This window comes from Crassostrea angulata, chromosome 8 (genome assembly GCF_025612915.1).
Source record: "Crassostrea angulata isolate pt1a10 chromosome 8, ASM2561291v2, whole genome shotgun sequence".
NCBI lineage: Eukaryota > Metazoa > Mollusca > Bivalvia > Ostreida > Ostreidae > Magallana > Magallana angulata.
The window spans coordinates 10,178,308-10,202,916 of record NC_069118.1 but is presented as its reverse complement, the minus strand read 5'-3'; the positions used below and the strand labels follow the sequence as shown (position 1 = coordinate 10,202,916).

The 24,609-nt window shown below is 34.1% G+C and overlaps 1 protein-coding gene across 8 annotated transcripts; it reads right to left on the bottom strand.

The window, feature by feature from the left end:
• Positions 1 to 1,739: 1,739 nt before the first annotated feature.
• Positions 1,740 to 24,596, bottom strand: LOC128158711 (harmonin-like). 8 transcript variants are annotated; one of them, XM_052821653.1, is made up of 10 exons: positions 24,493 to 24,596; positions 21,598 to 21,705; positions 10,371 to 11,183; positions 9,846 to 9,993; positions 8,254 to 8,341; positions 7,753 to 7,791; positions 6,231 to 6,324; positions 5,344 to 5,446; positions 2,569 to 2,614; positions 1,740 to 2,447 (listed from the first exon to the last, which is right to left on the bottom strand). In XM_052821653.1, the coding sequence occupies exons 3-10, from the start codon at positions 11,082 to 11,084 to the stop codon at positions 1,835 to 1,837; spliced, it is 1,845 nt and encodes a 614-aa protein (XP_052677613.1). In that variant the 5' UTR covers positions 11,085 to 11,183; positions 21,598 to 21,705; positions 24,493 to 24,596; the 3' UTR covers positions 1,740 to 1,834. The 8 variants fall into 8 exon arrangements, with proteins under 8 accessions (XP_052677613.1, XP_052677614.1, XP_052677619.1 ...); XM_052821654.1 differs by lacking the exon at positions 24,493 to 24,596 and adding an exon at positions 21,994 to 22,464; XM_052821659.1 differs by lacking the exons at positions 21,598 to 21,705; positions 24,493 to 24,596 and adding an exon at positions 20,217 to 20,383.
• Between the last annotated feature and the right edge of the window lie 13 nt (positions 24,597 to 24,609).

Here is a 24,609-nt window from a genome sequence, read left to right as displayed (position 1 = left end):
TATCTTTCTTCATTGTTACACACACATGTATTTCACAGGTCTTTATGACTGACAGTGTACAAAAAGACAAAGCTATGAAACAGTAAAACACAATTACCTTATTACCAGTAACAATCATGTTCTTATGTAACATTTAGAGGGAAAAATGAAATTACCTGGTAACATTCACATGTATCTAGAAAAAAATGCTTGAGATTCAAACTACACTTTAAAGTTCAAGCAGAAATACAAATCTCAAACATACTCCAAACAAGATATCTGTGAGCCAATGCTCACTAGTGATACCCCCGCTTTGATATGAATATGCAAAATAAGCAAAGTCGACATTTAACAGAAAGCTGGCATCCGATTGGTACAGAAATATATCCCACAATATAGCATGCCTAAACAAACACTGTGTAAAAATTTCAAGCATCTCCGATAAATAGCTGCTGAGAAATCTTTGACGAAAATTTGTTTGAAAATTTTGGCCAAAAATAAACAGTCATTATTTAACAGGAAGTTGACGTCCGATTGATGCAAAAATATATCCCACAATATGGCATGCCTAAACAAATAGTGTGTTAAAATTTCAAGCATCTGCGATAAATAGCTGCTGAGAAATCTTTGACGAAAATTTGATAGAAAATGTTGGCTAAAAATAAACAAAGTCGTCATTTAACAGGAAGTTGACACCCGATTGGTACAGAAATATATCCCACGATATGGCATGCCTATACAAATATTGTGTTAAAATTTCAAGCATCTGCGATAAATAGTTGCTGAGAAATCTTTGACGAAAATTTGTTTGAAAATTTGGTTAAAAAATAAGCAAAGTCGTCATTTCACAGAAGGTTGACGTCAGATTGGTACAAAAATATATCCCACGATATGGCATGCCTAAACAAATAGTGTGTTAAAATTTCAAGCATCTGCGATAAATAGTTGCTGAGAAATCTTTGACGAAAATTTGTTTGAAAATTTGGTTAAAAAATAAGCAAAGTCGTCATTTAACAGGAAGTTGACGTCCGATTAGTACAAAAATATATCCCACGATATGGCATGCCTAAACAAATAGTGTGTTAAAATTTCAAGCATCTGCAATAAATAGTTGCTGAGAATTCTTTGACGGAAATTTGTTTGAAAATTTTTGCAAAAAATAAACAAAGTCGTCATTTAACAGGAAGTTGACGTCTGATTGGTACAAAAATACATCCCACGATATGGCATGCCTTAAAAAACACTGTGTAAAAATTTCAAGCATCTGCGATAAACAGCTGCTGAGAATTCTTTGACGAAAATTTGTTTGAAAAGTTTTGCTAAAAAAAAACAAAGTCGTCATTTAACAGGAAGTTGACGTCTGATTGGTACAAAAATATATCCCACGATATGGCATGCCTTAACAAACACTGTGTTAAAATTTCAAGCATCTGCAATAAATAGTTGCTGAGAAATCTTTGACGAAAATTTGTTTGAAAATTTGGTTAAAAAATAAGCAAAGTCGTCATTTAACAGGAAGTTGACGTCCGATTGGTACAAAAATATATCCCACGATATGGCATGCCTTAACATACACTGTGTTAAAATTTCAAGCATCTGCGATAAATAGTTGCTGAGATAAATGCGACAGGAATATTTGTTACAGACGGACAGACAGACGGGCAGACAGACGGACAGATGGACGGACAGACGGACGGACAGACAGACACACAAGGGTAAAACAGTATACCCCCTCTCCTTTGGAGCGGGGGTATAATTACCGGTACTAATAAATATCAGAACTTTTATTTTGATTGTGTTAAAATATGAAGACCTATTAATCTCAAGTAAATGATAAAAGTTGTTGAATGGTCCACTACATGTCCCAGTTGAAGTCATCACTTGGTGGAGAAGTTTGGTAGAGAGAGAGTCTAATTGCGCGCTGGCGTTTCTCCATACCCATCTGTAGTGCCATCATCACATCTTGATCGCGCCGTGACATCCTCTGCTGTCTCTGTAATTGATGAGGCGACTGCGATCTACTCCTCACATACCTGGCAGCGTGCCTACCCCAGGCCACAGGGGACGCACTCTTCTGAGTGGCCCGCCCTCGACGCTCAAACTGAGTCCCGAGGCTGTCTGCAGAGTGACTGCGAGAATGAGGTTGGCGAGTGGCTACGTTGGGTGGGGCAATAAAACTGAGTTTTTCAAAGTACTTCCTGGCTGCCTGTCCCTTGGGAGACAACAGCCAGTTGTTGGTGGAGTCATGGATACTCGGGCGGCGATGATGGGGGCTTTTCTCTGGTGGTTCTGTTGCCAGGTGGAGCTGGCTGGGACTCTTGTAAACATGGTGGATGGGGTCGTAATCAGAGGAATCGAAATCCAAGAGACCGTTGTCCTGGTCCCTATCCGGGGAGTCAGAGCGGAAGGACCCATTGAATTTCTTTGAGACAGGAGAGGAAGAGGAATCAGGAGAAAATTCATCACTTCTGCAAAACAACAAGATTCTGTTAACGGACAGGCAAAAATACGAGTGAAATTATATACGAGTATTTGGCTGATTGTAATTAAGATTTTAGTACCAGGTTAACATTTGCTGGCAACACTTACAAATTTCTTAAATTTTTCAATCCTAAAGGAACTAAATGGCCTGTACCTGCAAAAAACCAAAAGTTGATTGATTAAAGTCAATGCCATAAGTCTGCAGAACTGAGAGAATTTTGAAATCAACATTCATAACTGTTAAATCAGCAAGATGAAAATTTTGAATAAACTAGAAAAAAATAAACGACGTCAATAAGTTTGAATCAAAGTTCTGAATTTTGATACTCAAGCTTCCATTTTGTCTAGCATTTTGTATTTTCTGATTAAATATACAGAGATTCTAATTTGCTGGAGTATACAGGCAAAAGAAAAGTATCATCTGATTATTGTACAACGAGATGTTTCTGCAGGGGTGCTATGTTTTTCGGATTTATTTTTTGCTGAATTTCATGATATCATCTCAAGCACAAAAATTTCAATTGTAAAAATTAATGTATATTATTTGTAATATTATTACTACAGAGAATTCCAAAATTGCCAAAAAATATTTTTGAAGCAAAATGCAAAAATTTACACCCCCAGAAAAAATCAGTTATACTCATAATAATAATCTTAACAAACTACACAAAATAATCTTTATCATAAAAGTTATAAAAACTACAGTAAGTTCCTGTATATATATATATGTACTACATAAAGCTTTCACTCTACAGGACTAGAATACTTCATTGACTAAACTAATACATGTATTGTATAGTACATCATTCATTTTGGACCTAGCTGTTTTTGTTTTGCAGTTTATCCTTAATGGGTGAATTTAAAATGAGGGAAATTCAAATCTGTAAACTTAATATATATACCAATCAATCATATATAATTCCTGTTTTGATTATAATTCATTGTGTCCTTGAATTACCGGACAAAACGCAGTACAAATTACACAAAGAAATATATGAGTACCATTACATAAATTACTGTAAGTTACCAGTTTGTACAGAAATTATTTTCTTTCGGTGATTTTTTTTAAACCACTAAGGCAAAGGTTACAATGAGGGAATATTTATAAATTCTCCCATGGTTTGTGATTGCTTAATGATTTTTAATCAAGGAGATATGTGTCTGCTGCTTCTTTTGGGGCTTGGTGAGGGTTAGAAAACACATTATGTCAAAAAGATGAAAATTGTTTACCATCACTACTGGTAATCATGGAAAGATACACAAGAAGTAAAGAAAGGGAGATTATTATGCAGGCAATGAATTCTGTCCAACGAACAAAATCAAAATTAAATGGAAATCATTCTAAGCAAGGATAGTTTGCAACAGTAATTAGCATTTCAATGTAGAAGAAATGTCCAAAAGCAGATATACTGTATGTCCGATTTTATTCTCTGCTGGGAATATTTGTCATATGATGACCCACTGCATGAAAAGATTTGTATAAAATAAATTTACATTCAAATGAAATCTGGATCTTGAAATCATAAACCCACTTTTAACTATAATGATATAAAATTGTTTCTAAAATTTGGTATACAGCATATAGCTTTGTTGTACATTACGATAACTCTAAGAAGCTCTAGTTTAATAAATGAAGCTGTAACATGCATGGTTAATGCTTCTGTTTAACTGTGGTTACAAATGTTATTAAGATGAGTTAAGTAGATGAGTTAGAACGAACAAGGATAATTTTGGTACCACACAACACAGGGCTGGAGACTTCTAATATGTGTAACCGGGAAGGAAAACTGAAATAATATACAATCAGATCTGAAACAGTAATTCTAGCAACAATATCCCTTCTCTATGTACATACACAAACTGCACTGTTTTTTTTTTTCAGCTTGAAATGGGCAGAAAACTGCCAACTGAAGGCTACCAAAAATGTACATACACTTATGAATTATTCAATAATTCAGTTTCATTTAAATATTTTCTTAGTCAAATGATGTAAATTATCATGGTACATGTGACATTTAGCAATACAATATTATCATTATGGTACTTAGTCACAAATGTTGGGGAGGACTATTAAAAATTTAACAGAAAGAGCAACTATAGTTAGCAAGTCTTGCTAAGCTTCTAATATTTTGGTAAAGGAAGGGGCATTAACTGGAAGGCTTAGGAAAAGATCAAGTGTAGAACAGTTTTCCATCAACTACTAAGCCTTTCTCATTTATAAAGCAATAAAGTCTCACACTTTAACTTTAATTCCTTAATTTTTAGGGTGGTACATGTTACAGAGGTGAGGCAGTAACTGTTATGAATGATGTGTTGCCTCTATGTGCGGCTACTGGGATTATAACCACTACAAGTCCACACAGTTAGGTGGTTCATAACTCTCCTAAATAAAACCATCATTAGGATGATTATAATATATCCATTCGATGAGAAGATTTCTTGATCACAAGTATCCCATATTCAGTTTAGTATTAATAAGTCAAATTTCATCTCTCTGTTATCTTTTTATTTTTAAATGACATATTTTGAGTCAACTGACAAGTTAGAGCTACAGCCAAATCCTAAATAGTGTCATCATCAAACAATCTAAAGTGAGTTTCTACAACAGTCAGTCAAAAACATTATCTCCTATGTGAATTTAGAAAAAAAGTAACTAGAAAAAACTTCCATCCATTCATCTGTTCAATATCTAATTTTGATAAAAAAAAAAAATTCAAATGTTCTAAACAAGTATTGAGAAAAAAAATAATTAGAAAATTTAATAATGTGTCTACGTATAGAACAGGGTGTCTGAAGTAATAATCTACTGAATGTGCACTGATTTCTGACATTTATAAGAGATCAATGAATCAGTTAAAGACAGATAGAAATATTGACACTTACCATCATCTTGTACCAGTCGCCGGACACAAACCAGCAGGCGTTTGGAGCGGGTAAGGGAAGTAATCTGTCTCTCTGTCAGATTTCTAATATCCACTCCATCAATCTAAAAAATAACCAATAAAGATGTATTCAAACAGGTAATGGTAGCTATTAATATTGAAACATCTTTTTCATTACTGTATAGAATTGCTTGAATTCAATATTGTAATAACAAACACACTGATACTATTCACAGTTCCAATCCAATAGAAATCTTTTTCTATTGAAAAGAAATGTGTTCACTCTAGGTGTGTTACTGATAGAGATTAACTAAGTAATACTTTAAGGAAAAATATTTATAAATGAACAAGAGATGTTTGTAAAACACTTATGCCCCCCTCCCTGGGAAACATCCACAAAGAAATTGAACATAAACTGCAAATAACTGGAATTTTTTCTACGTCCAAGCGGCATAACTCTGTCGAAAATGGCTTGATCGTACCCACTATCGAACTTGACCTAGATATTATCATAATAAACCTGCGTGTATGTACATGTACCAAATTTCATTTCAAAATGTTCATCCTCTGTGAAGAAAATGAGCGGAAACTGCAAATAACTGGAATTTTTCTACGTCCACAGACCATAACTCTGTCGAAAATGGCTCGATCGTACCCATTGAATATCGAACTTGACCTAAATATTATCATGATAAACTTGTATACCAAATTTCAATATGTTCATCCTCTGCGAAGGAAATGAATGTAAACTGTTGGTGGACCGACTGACCGACAGACAGCAGCAAAGCAATATGCCCTCCCTTCTTCGAAGGAGGGCATAAAAAGAGTATCAACTGAATGAAATATTAAAATGTAACTTAAAACAAGGGCTTCTAGGGAATGTGTTACCTTGGTGATATAGTCACCGACCACTATTCCTGCCTTCTGTGCAGGAGAGTTCTTATCCACATCTTTTACCACTAGGTAACGAACCTTGTTTTGTCTGAAAAATAAAACCACAATCAATAAATCTCAAGGCATAATCAATTATCTTCCATTGTAATAATAACGTCAACACGGAAAGAGTCTTCAAAGTCACACGCAACTCTAATTAATTATTCCATCTTTCCTTGTAGTCTTAGAGACCACTGTTACAGTTGGTGATCAAGGCAGGCAAGCTCTTTAACAAACCTGTTATAGTCCCACACAATCATTAATTGATACATTGTACCATATCCTTTGATGACATTAAGCAATACACTTTACAGAGTTTGAGAATTTAGTTACGTGAAGGCAAAGTTGAAAATTGTGTACATGCACCAATACTGGTAAATATAAATATAAGAACAGAACAAAAGGAACTAAGTGTAATAGAACCATTATTACAAGGCCTTGGACTTTCCGTAGGACGTAGCTATCACTTCTTGGGTCAAAATATGTTAAAAATGATGCTGGATTCAAGTGAAATATGCACCGATTGCGTAGTCTTAGCTCAGAAGCCAGACAAATCGTGTTGATTTCAATGAGCTTCCACTGAGTGGGCAGCAATGAAATAGACAGGCATACGTGACATTGCTGTTTGACACAACTACCCAAAGTCCAAGCTCCTGTTATAATGGTTCTAATTTCAGCTCCAAGACTGTGCTATTGCTTTAAAATTTAAACCTGTTATAATTCAGACTGTTAAAGCAAGGAAGGCATTCAATCATCAAAGTAAATACCCAAAATAATTAAAACTAACTAAAGGTAAATTAAGATAAAATGCTCCTAATGAACAGATCTTGATTAATTTCATTATGTTTATGAGACGTACATGATAATAAATTATTGAAAACGTGTATACTAACGGTATTTCTGCAATTAATCAATTAATACTTTAAAATCTATTCTCTAAATGTTTGTACTATATATATCATTAGTGCAGTTTTGTGCAATTCATGGTGTGAAAATTTAAGTAAAAGTTCTTCTGCATGTCAAAATTTTCATGAATAGAATGTTTGTGTTATTTTTCCCAGCTTTGAGAGATCAACAGTATTCAAGGTTGTGTCTAAAATCATAAAACCAGTGAAACTATTTTTCTTCTGATCCACATGCCAAAAATAAAAGACAAAATTCATGGATGGAGAACTGGTTATGTGCTCAGTAGAAAACAACAACAACAAAATAACAAGAAAACAACAACAAAATAACAAGAAAACAACAAAATAACAAAACAATGTGTATACCTCATACAAGCATTTACCTAACCATTTGAGTGTTTCATGCATAATATTACAATTATATAAACCAACTGCAATTTCCAAACAACAATCTCACACACACACAAATAGACACACCACTATAGAAACATGTGAAGTTAATTTTTGAAAAAAAAATTTAGGTTAGAGTAAAACAAAATCAGACTGGAGGAGTCAGCCTACTTTCAACTTGCCTTTTTACATTCTCGGACTTTTTGTTCTCCATAAGAACACTGTCAAAACACAGATAGCACTCTTTTCTCAGAACATGCAAACAGTACAAATCACAAACACATCTTAAATGGAGGAATGGGACTTATCCATTATTGAGATTTGTCATCAATGACATAAAGAAATTAACCAAACTTGTTCAATTTTCTTTTTCACCTAATCTGACAGCACCAAGCATGATATATTAAAACTTTTGATCCACACACCATATAATCATAAAACTAAGCTCAGACTTTTATAATTTTTATTTTTGCTTGAATTTTTAGAATGCATTCTACATGTTTTATAAATTTATAGTAAAATTTTGGAAAATTCTGAGTCTCAAAATTTTGATATATATCATTCGAAATATACTTTTATCAATATTCAATAGTATCTGAGAGTCCCATACCACCTAAAAGCCAAAGCAAACAGCATTATACATACAACTTATTAAATGTTAATGATGTACAATATATACATACCTGTTTGTAGAACAGCCCAGTCTCCCATCCGCCCCTGGGTGAACTATCAGCTCAATGTCCCTCACATGGACATTTTGTGGCCGATCACCTTATAAACATAAACACCAAGACTTCCGTTAGATATCTTTAAACATTATTTTCCCCTTCAGATACCAAATGTACCATAGATACACAGAAATAAAAAATACAAATTATATGTGTACTATACATATTCTGTGCCGGTCATTTTAAAATCAAGATCAAGAGAACACATGAGTGGATAAAATAAAGATATTACAAGCCCATTCCCTTCTTTCGTAATGCTTATGAGGTTTTTTTTAATTTCAACTTTCAATTCGAAACAATTTCTTTCATTCCATAATTTCTAAAACTTGCATGATTGCTGCCACATTTGGTATTGATTCTCCGAGCGATTCCACTTCAATTGTTTATTCACTTTGACACTTAAGTTAAACTTTCAAATAGATTTTCCTCATTGTCAAATACCAGTGTCGATCTATACATCACAAAACCACCATACCGCTATCAATCATTAATTGACATCCTACGTTTACTATAAGGATCTATGGGAAAAAAAACTAGTACAATATGAACTATGAAAAATACACACAGAAAGCTGTGATCTCATGCAGAAAATTTCTCACTATTGGTTTTGCAAAACAATCATAGAGTTTTGAATGTTTATTTTTAGAACACTGAATTATTAATTAAAACAATTTTTAAACTGCTAGGGCCTGTCTATGTTCCCACGAATATTTTGATTCTCTTGGTAGAGAATTGAGAGTGACAGCTACTATTTTATAATCAATAGAAATAAGTATAATTTTAACCCCCCCCTTTTTTTGGGGGGGGGGGGGGTTTACTTTTTACAAGAACAGGGTAGAGTATAATTGTTGAAAAAAAAAAGAAATTCAAAATGCAAATTAAAGAGGAGAATCTAATATCACTCGGAACAATCGTCGATTTTACCCTTTCACAGTAACCACTTCCTATTTTCGTACTTTAAAAGTTTATCATCGTTTAAAATCAGTCTCAACCTTGGTGCACACATCTTAACTCCATCGCCCCACGATAATCTTGATATTGATCAGTACTCATACTGATGTCATTACAAATGGTGGCAAATCATTCTCATCTAAAAATCTATATCATCCATCAATAATTTTTATACATGGCGATCTTAATTTTCTTTCTTCACTTAAATTTTTCTTTCAAAGCAAAGTAACCTCTAATTAACTAAGTAAAGTACAGGTGCATGAGCTTTTTGAAACAAGTTAGCGATCAATCTATTAATTCATTTTCATGTTGTTTAAATTTGAATATTATTAAAAGGAACTTTTCAGAATTGAAGAATATTTAATGTTCAGCATTTATTTTTTTTAAAGAAAATATTATATCTTATCTAACACTGATAGTACTCAAAACGGTAACAAATTATCTCCCCTGATAGTTACCTTAGTTTTACTGCTCATATTATTAGTTTTGCCATACAATGCAAAATCATTGGAATAAATTGCCAAATGACATAAAATGACCATATATCAATTCTCAACAGTACCAGAATGTCATCTTGTTAGTAATTGTCTGGTTACCTTGGCTGCCTTGTCTATAGATAGATGCTGATTGGACCTTCATGATGACGTTCCAAGCGTTCCTCATTAACGTAACAGCCTCCGCGTGCGACATCTGGTGGAAGTCTGTACCGTTTACTTCTAAAATTCTATCTCCTGCACGAACACCCTGTCAAACAGTAAAATTTATTCATAAACATCTAGAAATTTTTATTAAAAAAGAACTATGAATACAGCATGTAATTCATTTCATGATCATGATGATGGTTGCAACCCTATACTCAAATTGTACATGTTTAATGTTACATGTTTAAATAGTGTAATATACCAGTATTTAATTATTACCGGTACATGAAGGCCAATACTGTCAGACTTGTCTGCCAGAATACCAATTTTGCACTTTTTGTGTTGTATAATGTAAAACCAACAAATCGTATGCTAATACCCCAATAGTAAGAGTGAATTCTTTAATATTTAAAACAGAATGTTTAACTTTAAATTATCAAATAAGTGTACGTGTATTGTTGTAAATTCTAATTTTGATACCTGTTCAGCAGCAGGCCCCTCTGGATCCACCACACTGATGATAATGTCAGTTCCGTACTCTCGACCCCCGACAATCCCCAGCCCAAGACTGCCATCATCCCTCCGAGCAATAAACACTCGTCTGATGGCACCATCGTAGGATTCTCTGGAAACGAACGCCGATTTACTGGAGTCGATTCTCCCATACTGGGGAGTCCAAACAAACACATCATCGTCTTTCTCATTACCCAAGTGTTTCAACGACGTCAAGTCATCTTGTTCACTGTAAATTCCACTTGTAACACTGGTTCCATGTTGGGATACCAGGTCACCATTTTTGTATCCATTGTAATCAACTAAGATTTTCTTTTCACTGCCATGAGAGACAATTTTGAATTTTCCAGAGGAATCTTGAGCAATGACTTTTGGAATTTCCGTCATTGCGTTATCATTACTGTAGATCCGTAAATAAGTTTCGTAGTTAGGAAACTGGATGCTGCAGATTCTATGAAAGTCTTCCTGCAGAGATTTCGGTAACCTGTTGCACAGCTCTACCAGCAACAGTAGTCTCTCTGTAGAATTGATCATAGGACGCAACTGATGGCACAGAGTCGGCACAGACTTGGTCTGCTGGAAATTATTCACAGCGTATTTGAAGTGTTGATACTCGCTGTGTGACAAGAGCTGCTGGGCCAAGTTTCGGAGGATTGCTTCACCCCTCTGGGTTTCACCCATGACATACGTGGATGGTCGGGGAGGGGGTACTGGCACAGCTTTCTTTCTACTCTTCACCAGCGGCCTCCAGGTTCTGTGTTCTTTCTGAGGGAATGCTGCCTGGAAATATTTCATGTTTGTTAAATAAAATGCACTTCAAATATGCATGCAGGTGATTTATGAAATACTGTCAAGGTAAAATGGCCAAAAGTTATAATATTTCCATCAATCAGAAGATTGCACGCACAATTAAATGGATGAGTTGTGTCTCCAAATCAATGACTATTATGTTGTTGGTGATTTGTCAACTCTGCAAATCACAGCTCATTTAGGGATATTACATCCGCTAGGTAAACTAAAGCTGAGAATGGCCTCAACACACCCAATGAATCTAATCACTTCAAAATCAAAACACTATGTCCGCAAAGAATTAGATTTCCATTAGCAAAGATTTGGGCCACAATCTTATAGTCTCTTATTAGATACTCTGTGTACTAATCCTCTGATGAGATTTTCTGAATGACTGGTATCGCATGTAAGACAACATATCCAATTACAGGTTTGGGGGGAAAAACAATAAAACATCACACACAAATCGCAATTTGTGTGGGAACATTAACAAAATTAGTGTCAACAGAGTCTGCCAGACCAGGAATCCTATGGTACACTAGAATATTACATTGCAACAAATAAGCAGTCATAAAATCGCATGCCGCTTGATTTCACCTTTGGGTATGTTTCTGATGTATTTGATTCCGTACTGAAGCTATGAAGCATTACGACTGAGAAAATGTTCCACAGCACAGACATCCACCCAAAACGTTCTTGCTTCTTGTGAGTCACTGAACAATACCTTACCCACGGTCTACAAACACTGCAAGGGCCAGAAAAAACAGTTGTTACACAATGAGTCTCTCCCAAGTCAACATCAGCACATAAGTTCTGTTTGCTCCAGACAACCTCTAAATTCTAAAGCACAAAAAATAACGTTTGCACACTGAAAGGATGTCTTTTTTTGGTAAGTTAGTCTTTGTGTAGCTATTTCATTGCTCTGAACATCAACAATATTAAATCCTATTTTCTGATTTTTGGGTCCAAAACCAAGATATCCTTTGTCTAATAGTAAGGAGAAATTCTGGGTGTGGAAAGCAAGAACGGATACTCAGCATAAGCAAGTCATGACTAATTCATTAAAAGGAGCAAACAGTCTGTTAAACAGTCAATGAAACCATTAAATCAATAAAGGACTTGTAGCATTTAGAAAGAGGGCCCTGTAGTAAATGGACCGGAACATCCACCCTGGACTGTGAAAATCAGTGGTGCAAGAACAGGGCATTGCCTCATGCCTTAAGTGTGCTCATAAAATATATTCAAACCTATAGTGTCAGACAGGCCCTAACAGTCTAGATCCGTCAGTCAGAGGTTACTCTAGGTGAGTATTGCCTGTGGATGTGAAATTATTACAAGTATGGACCTTCAGTGAACTTCAATATCTGATTATTAACACAACTCTATTGACATGCACATATACCGCTACAAAAGAAATGTCACAATGTGAATTCACAGCCACCTATTGATTGCTATACCTGGTACATATAGCAATAAATAAATCATATTGCATTCAGCAAAAAAATCAACATACATGTACAGTACATAAACTTCTAAAAAATCTCTTGAAATCAAGTCAGAGCATTGGTTATTTATGAATGGGAACATTTGATCTTTACACATGTTACAATTTACAAGGTATATATTGTACATGTACTTACAAAATAACACAGAAAAATTCTTTGCTGTAAATTCCACGATTGGTAACAATTTTCTCAATAAGTTTTAGCTTTGCACAAGTGACCAGTACTGTACAAAGACAAACCAAGTTTATATTTCAACTTAAAGATCTCTTAAATTTTTAAATGTCAATGAAAATGTGTGGTATGGACATAGTTCAAAACGGGGGCGTAAATGAGTACATAGTCTCATAGTCTAAACAAAGACAGAGTGGTCACATTGCCAAATATTTCCCAAAGTGTACAACAGATTATAGCTGGGTGATAAAAATGAGCCCATTGGGGCATTAACTGGACCAGATAGAAAGAAGCCAACACAAGTTTAAAGTATTGCCTTTGTCTTTCAGAGCCAACATTACCAGTAGAACTTTGAAAGAGGTTTACAATAAGTAGTTTGATCTGTCTTATTGAATTCATTCCCGTGGGTAGTTACTAGTTTGTATTTTAACACAGGGTCATATGAATATAATAACCACAATGTCCCAGTGCCTCTAGTTCATTTAGCCCACACACTATGGAAAACCAATCATCTGACAGACACTCATCAATTATGACTAACATGTATAAGCATGTGTAATCATGCATGAATAAAAGAATTAATACATGTCCAGTGTGAAATCAATATTTAAATCAAAGTACCTTGTTAATTTTTTATGGCATGCACAAAGCATTAATAAACAGATCTACATAATGAAAGAAACTCAAAGTCAGGGTATGAGTAAGGAACAATTTTAAGTTGCTAAAAAATGTTTTCTTTCATTGTAAATGTCTTTGTAATGCTGTAATGGGCAATATCATTTGATAAACCAGTACGTATAGATTCTCACAATTTGCATCAGACACAGACAGGGAAAACAGACAGAAAGAAGGATATGAAGAAAAGTTTCCCTAAAAAAAAGTTTTATAAAATACCTATATTTGAAACTGCTCCACAAAAAATAATATATCAACACTGCAGCCTTTTTTCAGATACCCTACACTGCTTCTCAGAATGAGACAGGCTGGTGTCTGTCAAGTCTGTATGCAATGAATAGATGAAAATTGCTTTAGTATGAATTAACAGGAAATTACCTTTAATCTTACATAATCCCTCTGTTAATCGAAAGGTGATTTCTAAAATGAAGCCTTTTCCTGTCTGAGGCCCACAAGAGAACACAGCTGTCTCTCTGTGTCTCATGGCTTTTTATCCCAATCCTAGCAGTTGATAATTAATTGCAAAACACTAGATAAGACTCAAACCATTCAAGCATAACCCACCAGATGGGCCTGTACATCATGGTTTATCTCCCTTGAGGTCAACAAGTACAAGTACTTAATGTTTTAACTCAGGGGTCCACGAGCCATAGGGTACCATGTGTGCCCTGATTTAATCAATAGATGTAGATTTCATGGTCAATTGATTCTAAATTTTTGATTGAGTTCTTTGTTTAAAATTAAGCAAATGTACTAAAAAGTGACAAAGTGATTTGACAATAAGGCTTTACATTCCCAATATGTGATCTATTACTGGAGAGGAGCTATACATACTGATCACAGGTATCAGAACCAGGGAGGCTGGGGGGAGGGACGGGGCAAGCCCTCTTCTCCCCCCACCAGATAAGGATTTTGAGGACTGGCGAGAATGGTTTGTCCTTCTTTTGGGGAGAGGGGCCTTGTCAAGATTCGGACAAGTCTGCACCTCCCCCCCCCCCCCCCCCCCCCCCCCATTTTCAATTTGCTTCCGACACCTACTAATGTACCTTTGCTGATAACATTCTATCTCTCTCATCAGGAATAATCTGAAAACTCTCAATTTAATATTGTTACCAAGCAGGTATTGAGGAAATAATGAAATTCAGCTGGAAGTACCATGTAAAAGATATTCATGTGCAAAATTCAATGATTACATAATTTTTCAAATTGATGAAATCTTAATTGTTTAGTTATTTGAGGAGATTCAGGTAGTTAGGTTTATCTGCCATCTATAAAAATTACAACTTTTACATAATAAAAGCAGCTATTTGAAAGCTAAGCCAGGCATTTGGACACATGGTCTGCTGCACGTCACAAGAAATCTCGTCTGATCTCTCAGGTGCAACTCGATTCACAAACAACCATTAATAATCTGCATGAAGGTGGGGTGTTTGCATTATTAATCAAGAAACAGGTATGGCTAAACAGCTCTGACTATTTCCTTCTTGTGTTTTCAAATACTAGCTTTGTCTTCTGAAGAGGTCAAAAAAAATCTCAAAAGAAAATATTGTGCTGTGTGTAGTGCGTGTCACGAGTGATTAAAGTCCCTATATGGTCTCCTCCATTCAAGACACTTTTATCAAACATTGAAATTCACCTCCGGTGAACGACAGCCTTTCTTTGTTCAATCCAAGTTACATTATGACGGAACTTTCAAAGTCTGAATTAGCCCGTAACCAATTAAGATTTAGTTTTTAAAACACAAATACACTCCAATTCTTTGCCTGGCCTACTTCCTTTAGATCTGTGTCAGCGTTTCCATTAATCCGTTGAAAGACGGAACTCAATACACTACAGCCCTGATCATCAGAGGGTGATGGAATTATTAAAAGGGCCTGTATTTAAAAATTCATTTTTAAGACGCAAATATACATGTATTAAAATACAAACAATCAATAATTAAACCTTGATTTTTATCATCCAACAATCAACATCATGTAAATGGTCTATAATGTTAATGTCTTTTATTATCAAAATCAAAACTTAATCAATTTTTTTTCATTATTTTCATTCAACAAACAACCTCAGTGTCACCCACCTCTCATGGAAAAAAAATTAATTAAAGATTTGCAGAAGTACTTAAAAAAGGCAAGAAAAATTTTAAAGTTGATCCAGTATAAAACAAAAATCCTACAGGTATTTAACCTTTGATTTCTTAACCACAGTCACAAAAAATACCTACGTAATGAAGTTGAAGGTAAACTAATCACTACAATCAATAACAGGCATTTAATTACCTTCTCGAAATCTATAGATGGGCGAACACGTCCATGTATGGTCCAGACGTACCTAGGATGATCCATGCTCATACAACAACACTTTACATTTAGTACAGAGATACTGCAGAGTGCCGATTTGTTTGGTGGGAAAACTTACTATCTTGTCACTTTCGTAATAAATTACAAATGAACACAAGACTTAATTAATTCACAATGTTCACGGTGCACATGTCACAGGTTTTGATTTTTACCGACGAGTTACACATGAGAGAAGGTGCCACATAGAAACTAGATCAAGTGAAGACACACCTATACCTGAATGTAGGGGGATAATAATGCAGTACACCTCGCATCAATTCATCAGATAGGATTCAGTCGCATTTTATGACAGTGAGATGGCTGGGTAGTTATACACTGGATCACTTTCTGACACTAGTTATAAAGTGTCTGGCCTGATTATGATAATCATATAGGTCTATAGGTCAATGGGTGTATATTTTGGTAGCAGTCCCATCATGATCTGACTGACCAAATCACTACAGTACTGTACAATACAGCAGTACATGAAGTAGCACAGGTAGCATGCAGGTAATAGAAACCATTAAGGTAGAACATTCAGAATTCTAGCTAATAAACTGGAACCTTTATAGTGAACGACTAACATTCGTAAATCAAAATAAGGAAATAAATATCAGTGTAAAAAGAGAGAGAGAGAGAGAGAGAGAGAGAGAGAGAGAGAGAGAGATTCATCATTATATCCTCAACTGCAAAAAATACTACATTTTGTAAGTATGCCTGGAATGTTGTTTTTGATGAAATTCTTTATATCATCATTGGTTTATAAAAGATATAATACACCGTCTGTCTTTATATCATAAACTTGCACAATAAAACCTGTTTTGAAGGTTTGTTTTGTATATTAAATGGCACACAAGCCTGAAACCCATTTTAAAAAGATGTTTTAGAAATTGCATTCCATTCTGAGTCCAATTTCAGAAATATAAATGGCATTTCAAATACTTCAAAAACTCTTTAAACCAGTTTTTTCAATGACAGTAGGTCATTAGAATAGATCTTGTTGACTCTAAAGATAATTCCAAACAACAATTATAGGGGTTGTATTTATCTAATCCTTTAGGCATAAACTTGCATTTGACAGTCAGAAAGAATTCTTGAAAGCGCTCCAGTACCACCAAAAGTCTTCATTGAGTGAAAGCTATTGTTTCAGTGTATACTATATATCCATTTCTAATACCTTTAAATCCAAAAAACCTGTTCATTAAGCAAACAAAACATATCATATTCAGTTCTGAGCAAATATATAATTAAAATTCTTATTTTTTAAGTCCCCTGCTTAGATCATGTAGATTTGATCATTGCTACATGTGGTACTCTCTAAGTTCTGTGCTGAAAGCATTAATTTAGACTTTTCCTTTATAATCATGTTTATATAAATGCATGTATCAGTTTTCAAAATGTTCAAAAGGTTACTGTACATGTTTACCTGTTTTCAATATCATACACATACTAAATCAGATGATGGAATCTGTATTTGTGCAGACAATGGAGAACTCCTGAATACCTTTTACAAGATGATTGACTACTACTGATCACTTTTTTGGGCACTCAAAATTAAAGTTTACAACGATCTGTCTTTTTATAGTACTCTGCATATTCAGAATTTTTGGCTATTTTTATCTCTGGCATTGTCTTGAGAGTATTGTCTAGTGGAGTATAGACAGAGACTTATTAAATAACTTACAACTTGTACCAGTGGTGTCTACATTGACACAACTAATACATGTACTAAGAGGCGAGTGTTACTGAGTTGTTTTCTATTGTGCTTGGCTTTTAAACCAGATTACAGGGAAATTGTCCCATAATCCTTAATTACAGAGCAAAAAAGTTACATTTATATTCCTTTAAACATTTAATACCTGGGCTAAAACTATTTCTGAGACCCAACACAAAGACCAGGACCATAAAAATTCTTTTTTAAATTCTACAGAAGAAACCAATACAAAAAAAGAACCCTACTTTAATTTAATTTAATTTAATAAGTATTTTATTCAAGTATATAAATACATTGAATTGGATTGAACAGCAGGCACAATGCCTATTTATGTTCTCTCCTGTAGTCAAGGTATAATATGAGTAATTATATAATTATATATAATACATATATATACATATATATTGCCATGGAATTTTGTATAATAGATTAATATTGTAAATAGTATTGGAAGGAGGTACAGTGCAAAAAAATAAACAAAACAAATAGCTCATGATAGGAAAATGAAAATAAAAAAAAATAGAAAAATAATGGTTAATTGCTAAGGTTGGAAATAAAAAAGTATATGTAATGTAGGGAAAAATGAGAAAGAAAAGAAAAAACATGTAATAAAAACAAAACAAAAATTAATAACAGAGTAGAAAAAAATGGAAAGTTTGGGGGGATGGGGTGGGAGGGGGAGGGGGAGAACAAATAAGCAATAAAAAATGAAAAGAAAGGAGTGTAAGGAAAGTCAGTGGTACCCATTTTGATACATTTTTTATACAATGTGTACATTTTTACCTATATGCATTTACTTAAATCTGTTTGTACTTTTTATGTAAAAATGAATTTTATCAAATAATAGTAAGTTATTTTGAAATGTTAGTTTATCACTTCCAAAAAGTAGATTCTTAATTGTGATTGGTATGGAATTGTCGTTCATATAATCAAATAGAGATTTTCTCTGGGAGGCATATGATGGACAGTGTAAGAAATAATGTTTAGAGTCTTCCACTTCAAGAAAGCACTTCTGACATAGTGGAGAAGCAATAAGGTGGTGTGAATAAAGGTCAGCATTTAAGTTACTACTGTTATTTCTCAACTGACAATGCCAAATATTTTCTAATCTTTTGCCATGGTTAAATAATTTATGCATATACAGTTTTTTACTATTAATATTTTTGAGGCTGTTCTTAAATGCTGAAACTGTATTTATATTTTTTGTATTTTGAGGTAGATTGTTCCACAATATAATTGTAGATGGTATAAAACTATTGAAGTAAGATGTTGTTCTTGCAACAGGTGTGCGATAGATGAAATTGTTTCGAAGATTGTAGGTATTATGTGGGGGGAAACATTCACCAACAATATTAGATAAGTATTCAGGAGTATAATTGTTTAATATTTTGAACAATAATATTAATTTATGGTTACTTCTACGTTTCTTAAGTGTTTCCCAGCCTAATTCCTGATATAGGTATTGTTTAGATGAGTTTCGTCTAAGACCAGTAATTATTCGTGCAGCTTTAATCTGTATACTTTCCAATAAATTACTTTGTTCATCTGTACAATTGTCCCAGACTACATCACCATACTCTAACACAGGGCGAATAAATGCAAAGTAAATTTTAATCAAAGATTCCCTATTTATTTTATATTTGAGTATGCGTAGCATGTTCAATCTTTGGCATGCTTTTTCGTAGATATTTGATATATGATGTGACCATCCCCCATTTGATTGCAAAGTAAGTCCTAAATGACAATGATTATTTTTTTGGATAATATTGTTTATAGTGTTACCAAAAGAGACCTGGGGATGGGTTTTTTTCTTTCTGGAAAAGTTAACATTTATTGTTTTGCTTGGATTAAAATCCACCAGCCATTGATTAGACCACTGTTTGATTTTTTCAAGATCTGCTGTTAATGATTTAGCTGAATTATTATCATTATCATCAACTACTACAAAAAGTGATGTGTCATCTGCAAAGAGTCTTATTTGGTTGCATATATTTTCAACAATATCATTAATGTAAATAAGAAAGAGGAAGGGTCCTAACACTGACCCCTGGGGTACTCCTGCATTAGTGGTTTCAATTCCTGAGGAATAGCCCTCGATGACAACCTTTTGTGTTCTATCAGTAATATAGTTTTCTATCCATCCAAGGATTTCTCCTCTGATTCCATATTTTTGTAATTTATAGATGAGACCTTTATGCCAGACCTTATCGAAAGCTTTTGATATATCACAAAATATGAACCCTACTTTCTCATAGGAATAATGTAGAAAAATTCCACAACACTTGAATTGTGTGAATAGTCATCAATTAAAAACCCGAGACCTTGTTCAAATGTTTTCATTGCCTTTCAAAATTCTTTTTTTTTTCTAGCACAGATATAAAATGCATTCACCCAACCTACATGCGGGACAGGAATTTTATTTTAGATATATTCATTAAAATCTAAATAATTCACATGTTAGATAGGCCTTTTGAGTACTTCAAATTCCTTCAACATACATTATTTACTTATTAAATATTTACAATACTTATGTTTAGCTTTGCAATGACTATATATATATACTAAAACCAGCATGAATTCTCCATTAAAGAAACCATGTTCTGTCCCAGAGTGACATATTTACCCTGGTGCTTTGTCTGCGATTGTTGTAACAATATCCTGTGAGTAGGTCCCCTTAAACTCAGTCACTTCAACGAACAGAATGTTTGTTTCTGGCAAACTGTACACATTGCGATGTTTAAGGATCTCATTGGGACTTAGAATTTATACCTCGTTTTGATGAGTCCTCAGAGAGGTCAATATTTCTTCCCACGCCTAGGTTTTTTTAAACACATTGGTCAATATTTTCTGGGTCATTATACATGTTATATGATATACCAATTAATGATTAGCAATGACTCACGTACTACACTCACAAATGCACATTAACCAAAGAAAATGGTGAATGAATCTATCCATGCATATTCTTGCAGGTATACTTGAAATAGGCTAAAAATAATATTCAAACAAAATCGACTTGGCATCGATACTTAGTCAGCTGAGAAAATGTGTCAGCTGAGAAAATGAAACTACAGATACCTGATATTATAGATATCAATAAACTCAATAAAGAAGACTCGAGGATTCCAATGTCAATGTCTCTTTATGACACTGATGCATTAAATATAACATCGTGGGAAGAAAATTCAGGATTTCAACACATATCTAACAGGAAGGCAGTATTGACCAGCCAAGAGTATAATCATTACTAAATAATGAATATTGATGAGCTTCAAACTTCTACGCAATTATAAAATGTTTTGTGCTCTATTTCATATTGTGAAATTATGCCATAATTGAGCAAATGGTTTCTGAGCAAAATCCGCTTGATCTAAATGTATTCATTTTGGTGTTGTGTTTGGATGTTGTGTCTTAGTTCATGCAGAAACATGCAAACTTGCGTGTTTTTGTTGTGATTTAATTTATTTACACAATCATGATTTTCACAACTGACCCAAAACTTTATGTATGAAGCAGCAACAAAACAACTATTAATGCAAAAACTATTAATTGATGAATTTCAATACAGTACATGTTGCAATAAATTTAGAACATTTATAATTAAAAGTAGCATCGATATGCAACATATACTTCACAGAAATAAAAAAAATTTACAGTCTCAGGCATGAGTCAAAGTATTACAATGATGCTTTATTTGCTCAAAATGATGAAAATTCAAGGAACACATGCATTTACAAATCTCAATGCAGCTATTCAAATGCTTGCTAAGAATATAACATGAGTATGTGGCACTATGTGCAATCATGCAGTATTTCACATAGCAAGCCCAGACCAAGAGATAAAAGGAATGAATAGACTGGTTTACTTTTATGCAGAACTATTGAAAGCTTGAATTATAAAGCTTTTGTGATGATTTTTATACAAAGCACATAGTTGGTCTACAAATAACTGAACCACTATACAATCAATAAAAACACATTGTGATTTTGTATTATATAACATACCTGCTTTAATAAGGTGAGTTGTATCCAGATTGTTAGGAGTTGTATCTAGTCTAAGACTTGATCAATTCCACCCAGACCAATATTCCATACAAAGTCAGGGACTGGATCCTGGAAAATCCAAAACTGATTGGTTAAGTACACACAGTCACACTCCAGTTGGAGCTTGAGCAATTCTCACTACGGAATCAAAGGAGCAAATTATTTCTCATAGTGCAATAGGCCTCATAAAGAGGTTGATATGACTGTCAGTATTGAATTTACTGCTATAGAACTGAACTACAATTGTAATGTTAGACAAGAGGTTTTTCTCCCCGATGCTAATCTGCCCTAGCGAATAGATGGGTGTTTTAAATACACAGTATCGGACTAAGCATGGCCCAACATGCTGTAACTCACCCGGTTCCATTGATCAATGTCTTTGCAGGGTTAAAATTCTCTTTTCTGGAAGGACACTCCTCCGTTATTGGGAAATATTTAAATGACTTGACGAGCCATCTGTAAAAAACCCTAACAAAGCCATCGACTGACTTGTATACAATAGGTATAATAAAGAAACTGGGTGAAAATATCCTATTAGAACTTGATAATTAGGTGAAATATAATATGTTCACTCAACTGTGACTGACAAAATTCAAGTTATCTAACATCTTAAAACTAGCGTACCGAATGTTTAAAAAGCTTTGCGGCAGTTATTGAACAGTGTTATCAAAGAGAAAAATGGTAGGAATTTTAACTAATGTGTTATAATGACATAGCAGGCATTAAACTTTATTCATTATACTGTTGAACATAAATACTAGCTGTAAAGTATTTTAAAGTACAATAACTAAAGTTAATATAATTATATATTATATTACATGTACCGATACATACATTGCTGCATATAAAAATACATTATAGTATAGCTGCAATAATGTAGCCCGCTTCCTTTTTTGGGGGTGGGGGGTGTGGGGTGTGGGGGTTGGGGAGGAATTGTTCAGAAAAACGTAAAATGATACTTTTTAATCGGTGAGCTAGCACTTTATTACTGCAGCTAAATAGTACCTCTTAAATGTGCATTTAAGAATGTGCATGTAATTCTCCAAAATCAAATGAGAATTATTTTATCATAGTATTTTTTTAATATCATTATCAGCTTACACTGCTGATTTAAGGACACTTACAGACATGGACCAGAATTAGAACTTATCAACATGATCAATTCTTATATATTTAAAAGGATCTTTTTATTCATGAATTCATGACTATCTTTATTCAATACACACATCATTTATCTTGCATAGCTCATAGTCAGATTTAAACTACTGGCAGATTTATGATAAGACAAAGTGTTTACAATACATATTGCTATACAATCTCTCCAAAAAATACATGTTTACTATTTAAATGATAAAACAATAAGATGGGCAGTGGGAGGTCCCTCCATTTAGATTTCTATATAGATCCACTGACAGTTCAGCGGAGACCTTAATATACAGATTCAATCTGAAACGTCAGACACTCGGCAGAAAGACTAGATGACCCTTATACCTACATCTCAAAACCATTGGTCCTACCTTTGTGATATTTTGGAAGACACGTCAAAATTTTACAAAGTCATCATAGCTCCAAATCACTTCGAAATTTAAATACAGTGATATTAATTAATGATTGCATTATGTTTTTAAGGTACTGTATGTCTATATGATTGAGTTTTATTGTGATTGACAATATTTTTATAACATGCAAATCTAAAAATTTTTCAGGGGGGAGGGGTCAAAGGGATAATTTTGATTCTAGGTGAAGCGGGGGGGGGGGGGGGGGGGGGGGGGTGAGGTGTTCCAGGGAGGGGGGGGGGGCGATCTGGACCCCTCCCCCTGACACCCCTCTAGATCTGTGCATTTAAAGCTGCCTGGTCCGATTTTTTTTGTAATTACAGTATCAAATTTTTTTCCATACAAATCATTTATCTTAGAAAGTTATGGACTTCCTCCTATTTACACCAGCAGAATCAGTCTCCTTTCAAAGTTAGAAATATTCAAAGTAAATAACAATAATTTCTCTTTGGGCAAACAAAAAAACAAACCAAAATGCATCACGTGAATGTTTAGAAAAGGAAACCGCTTGGTTTCGTCCCCCGAATAATTGGGGTTATTCAACCCGCATGCTATGCATCGATTGTAAAGAAAGCACACTTTGGAAATATTAGCGAACAAAACGTACACATTTATTTGTAATTTGTCTGATCATTTGGAACTTTATTTAAAGCAATGTCAAAGTCGTAATACAACCATACCCGTCTCATCCTCGAGGTGAAATTTAACATGAGGCAAAATAACGCGGTACCTTTTAATGTTGTTTGTTTTGTTAGCAAATTTTGTACGTATTTTTCTTCATTGAAATTTGGCATAATTGACGGGTAAAACTACTGCAATGTCTATTATTGTACATATACTAAGCATAGCCATCATTTAAAAGCATGCATAAAATTTGATATAAAATCGGACCAAGCAGCTTTAAAGGATATAATTTTATTAGATATTAAATCAGTGAGAATAAAAACATGTATAGTAAAAATATTCACAACCCAGACAATGGCTCAACACTTCTGTGTTTCCTTTACATGCTCTAACCATCACCATAATCATCATTGATAGAAGTGAACAATTAAGGGGGGACAACCCTTATTGTGTATGATGGAAGATTCACAAATTTCAGCGGATATAACAATGCTTACAATTACGAAATGTACATTTGAATAATACACAGTTCACAGTATACTCTGGCCAAAACAAACCATTATAGTATGGATCGGTTGACTGGGGAAGATAGACACCCAGCATGGATTGTTGTTTATTGAATACATGTGTCCAATGCTTTAAAAAATGTTTTTCATGATTTTCATGTGATCATTACCTTCAAGATGAGTAGACATAATAATTTAGAGTTCAATTCATTGGCTTTTTCACGTGTTTTTTCTTCGAGCTTCTGAAGACAAACACTATCTGCTTTGAAAACAAGCGGGAAAAGCTA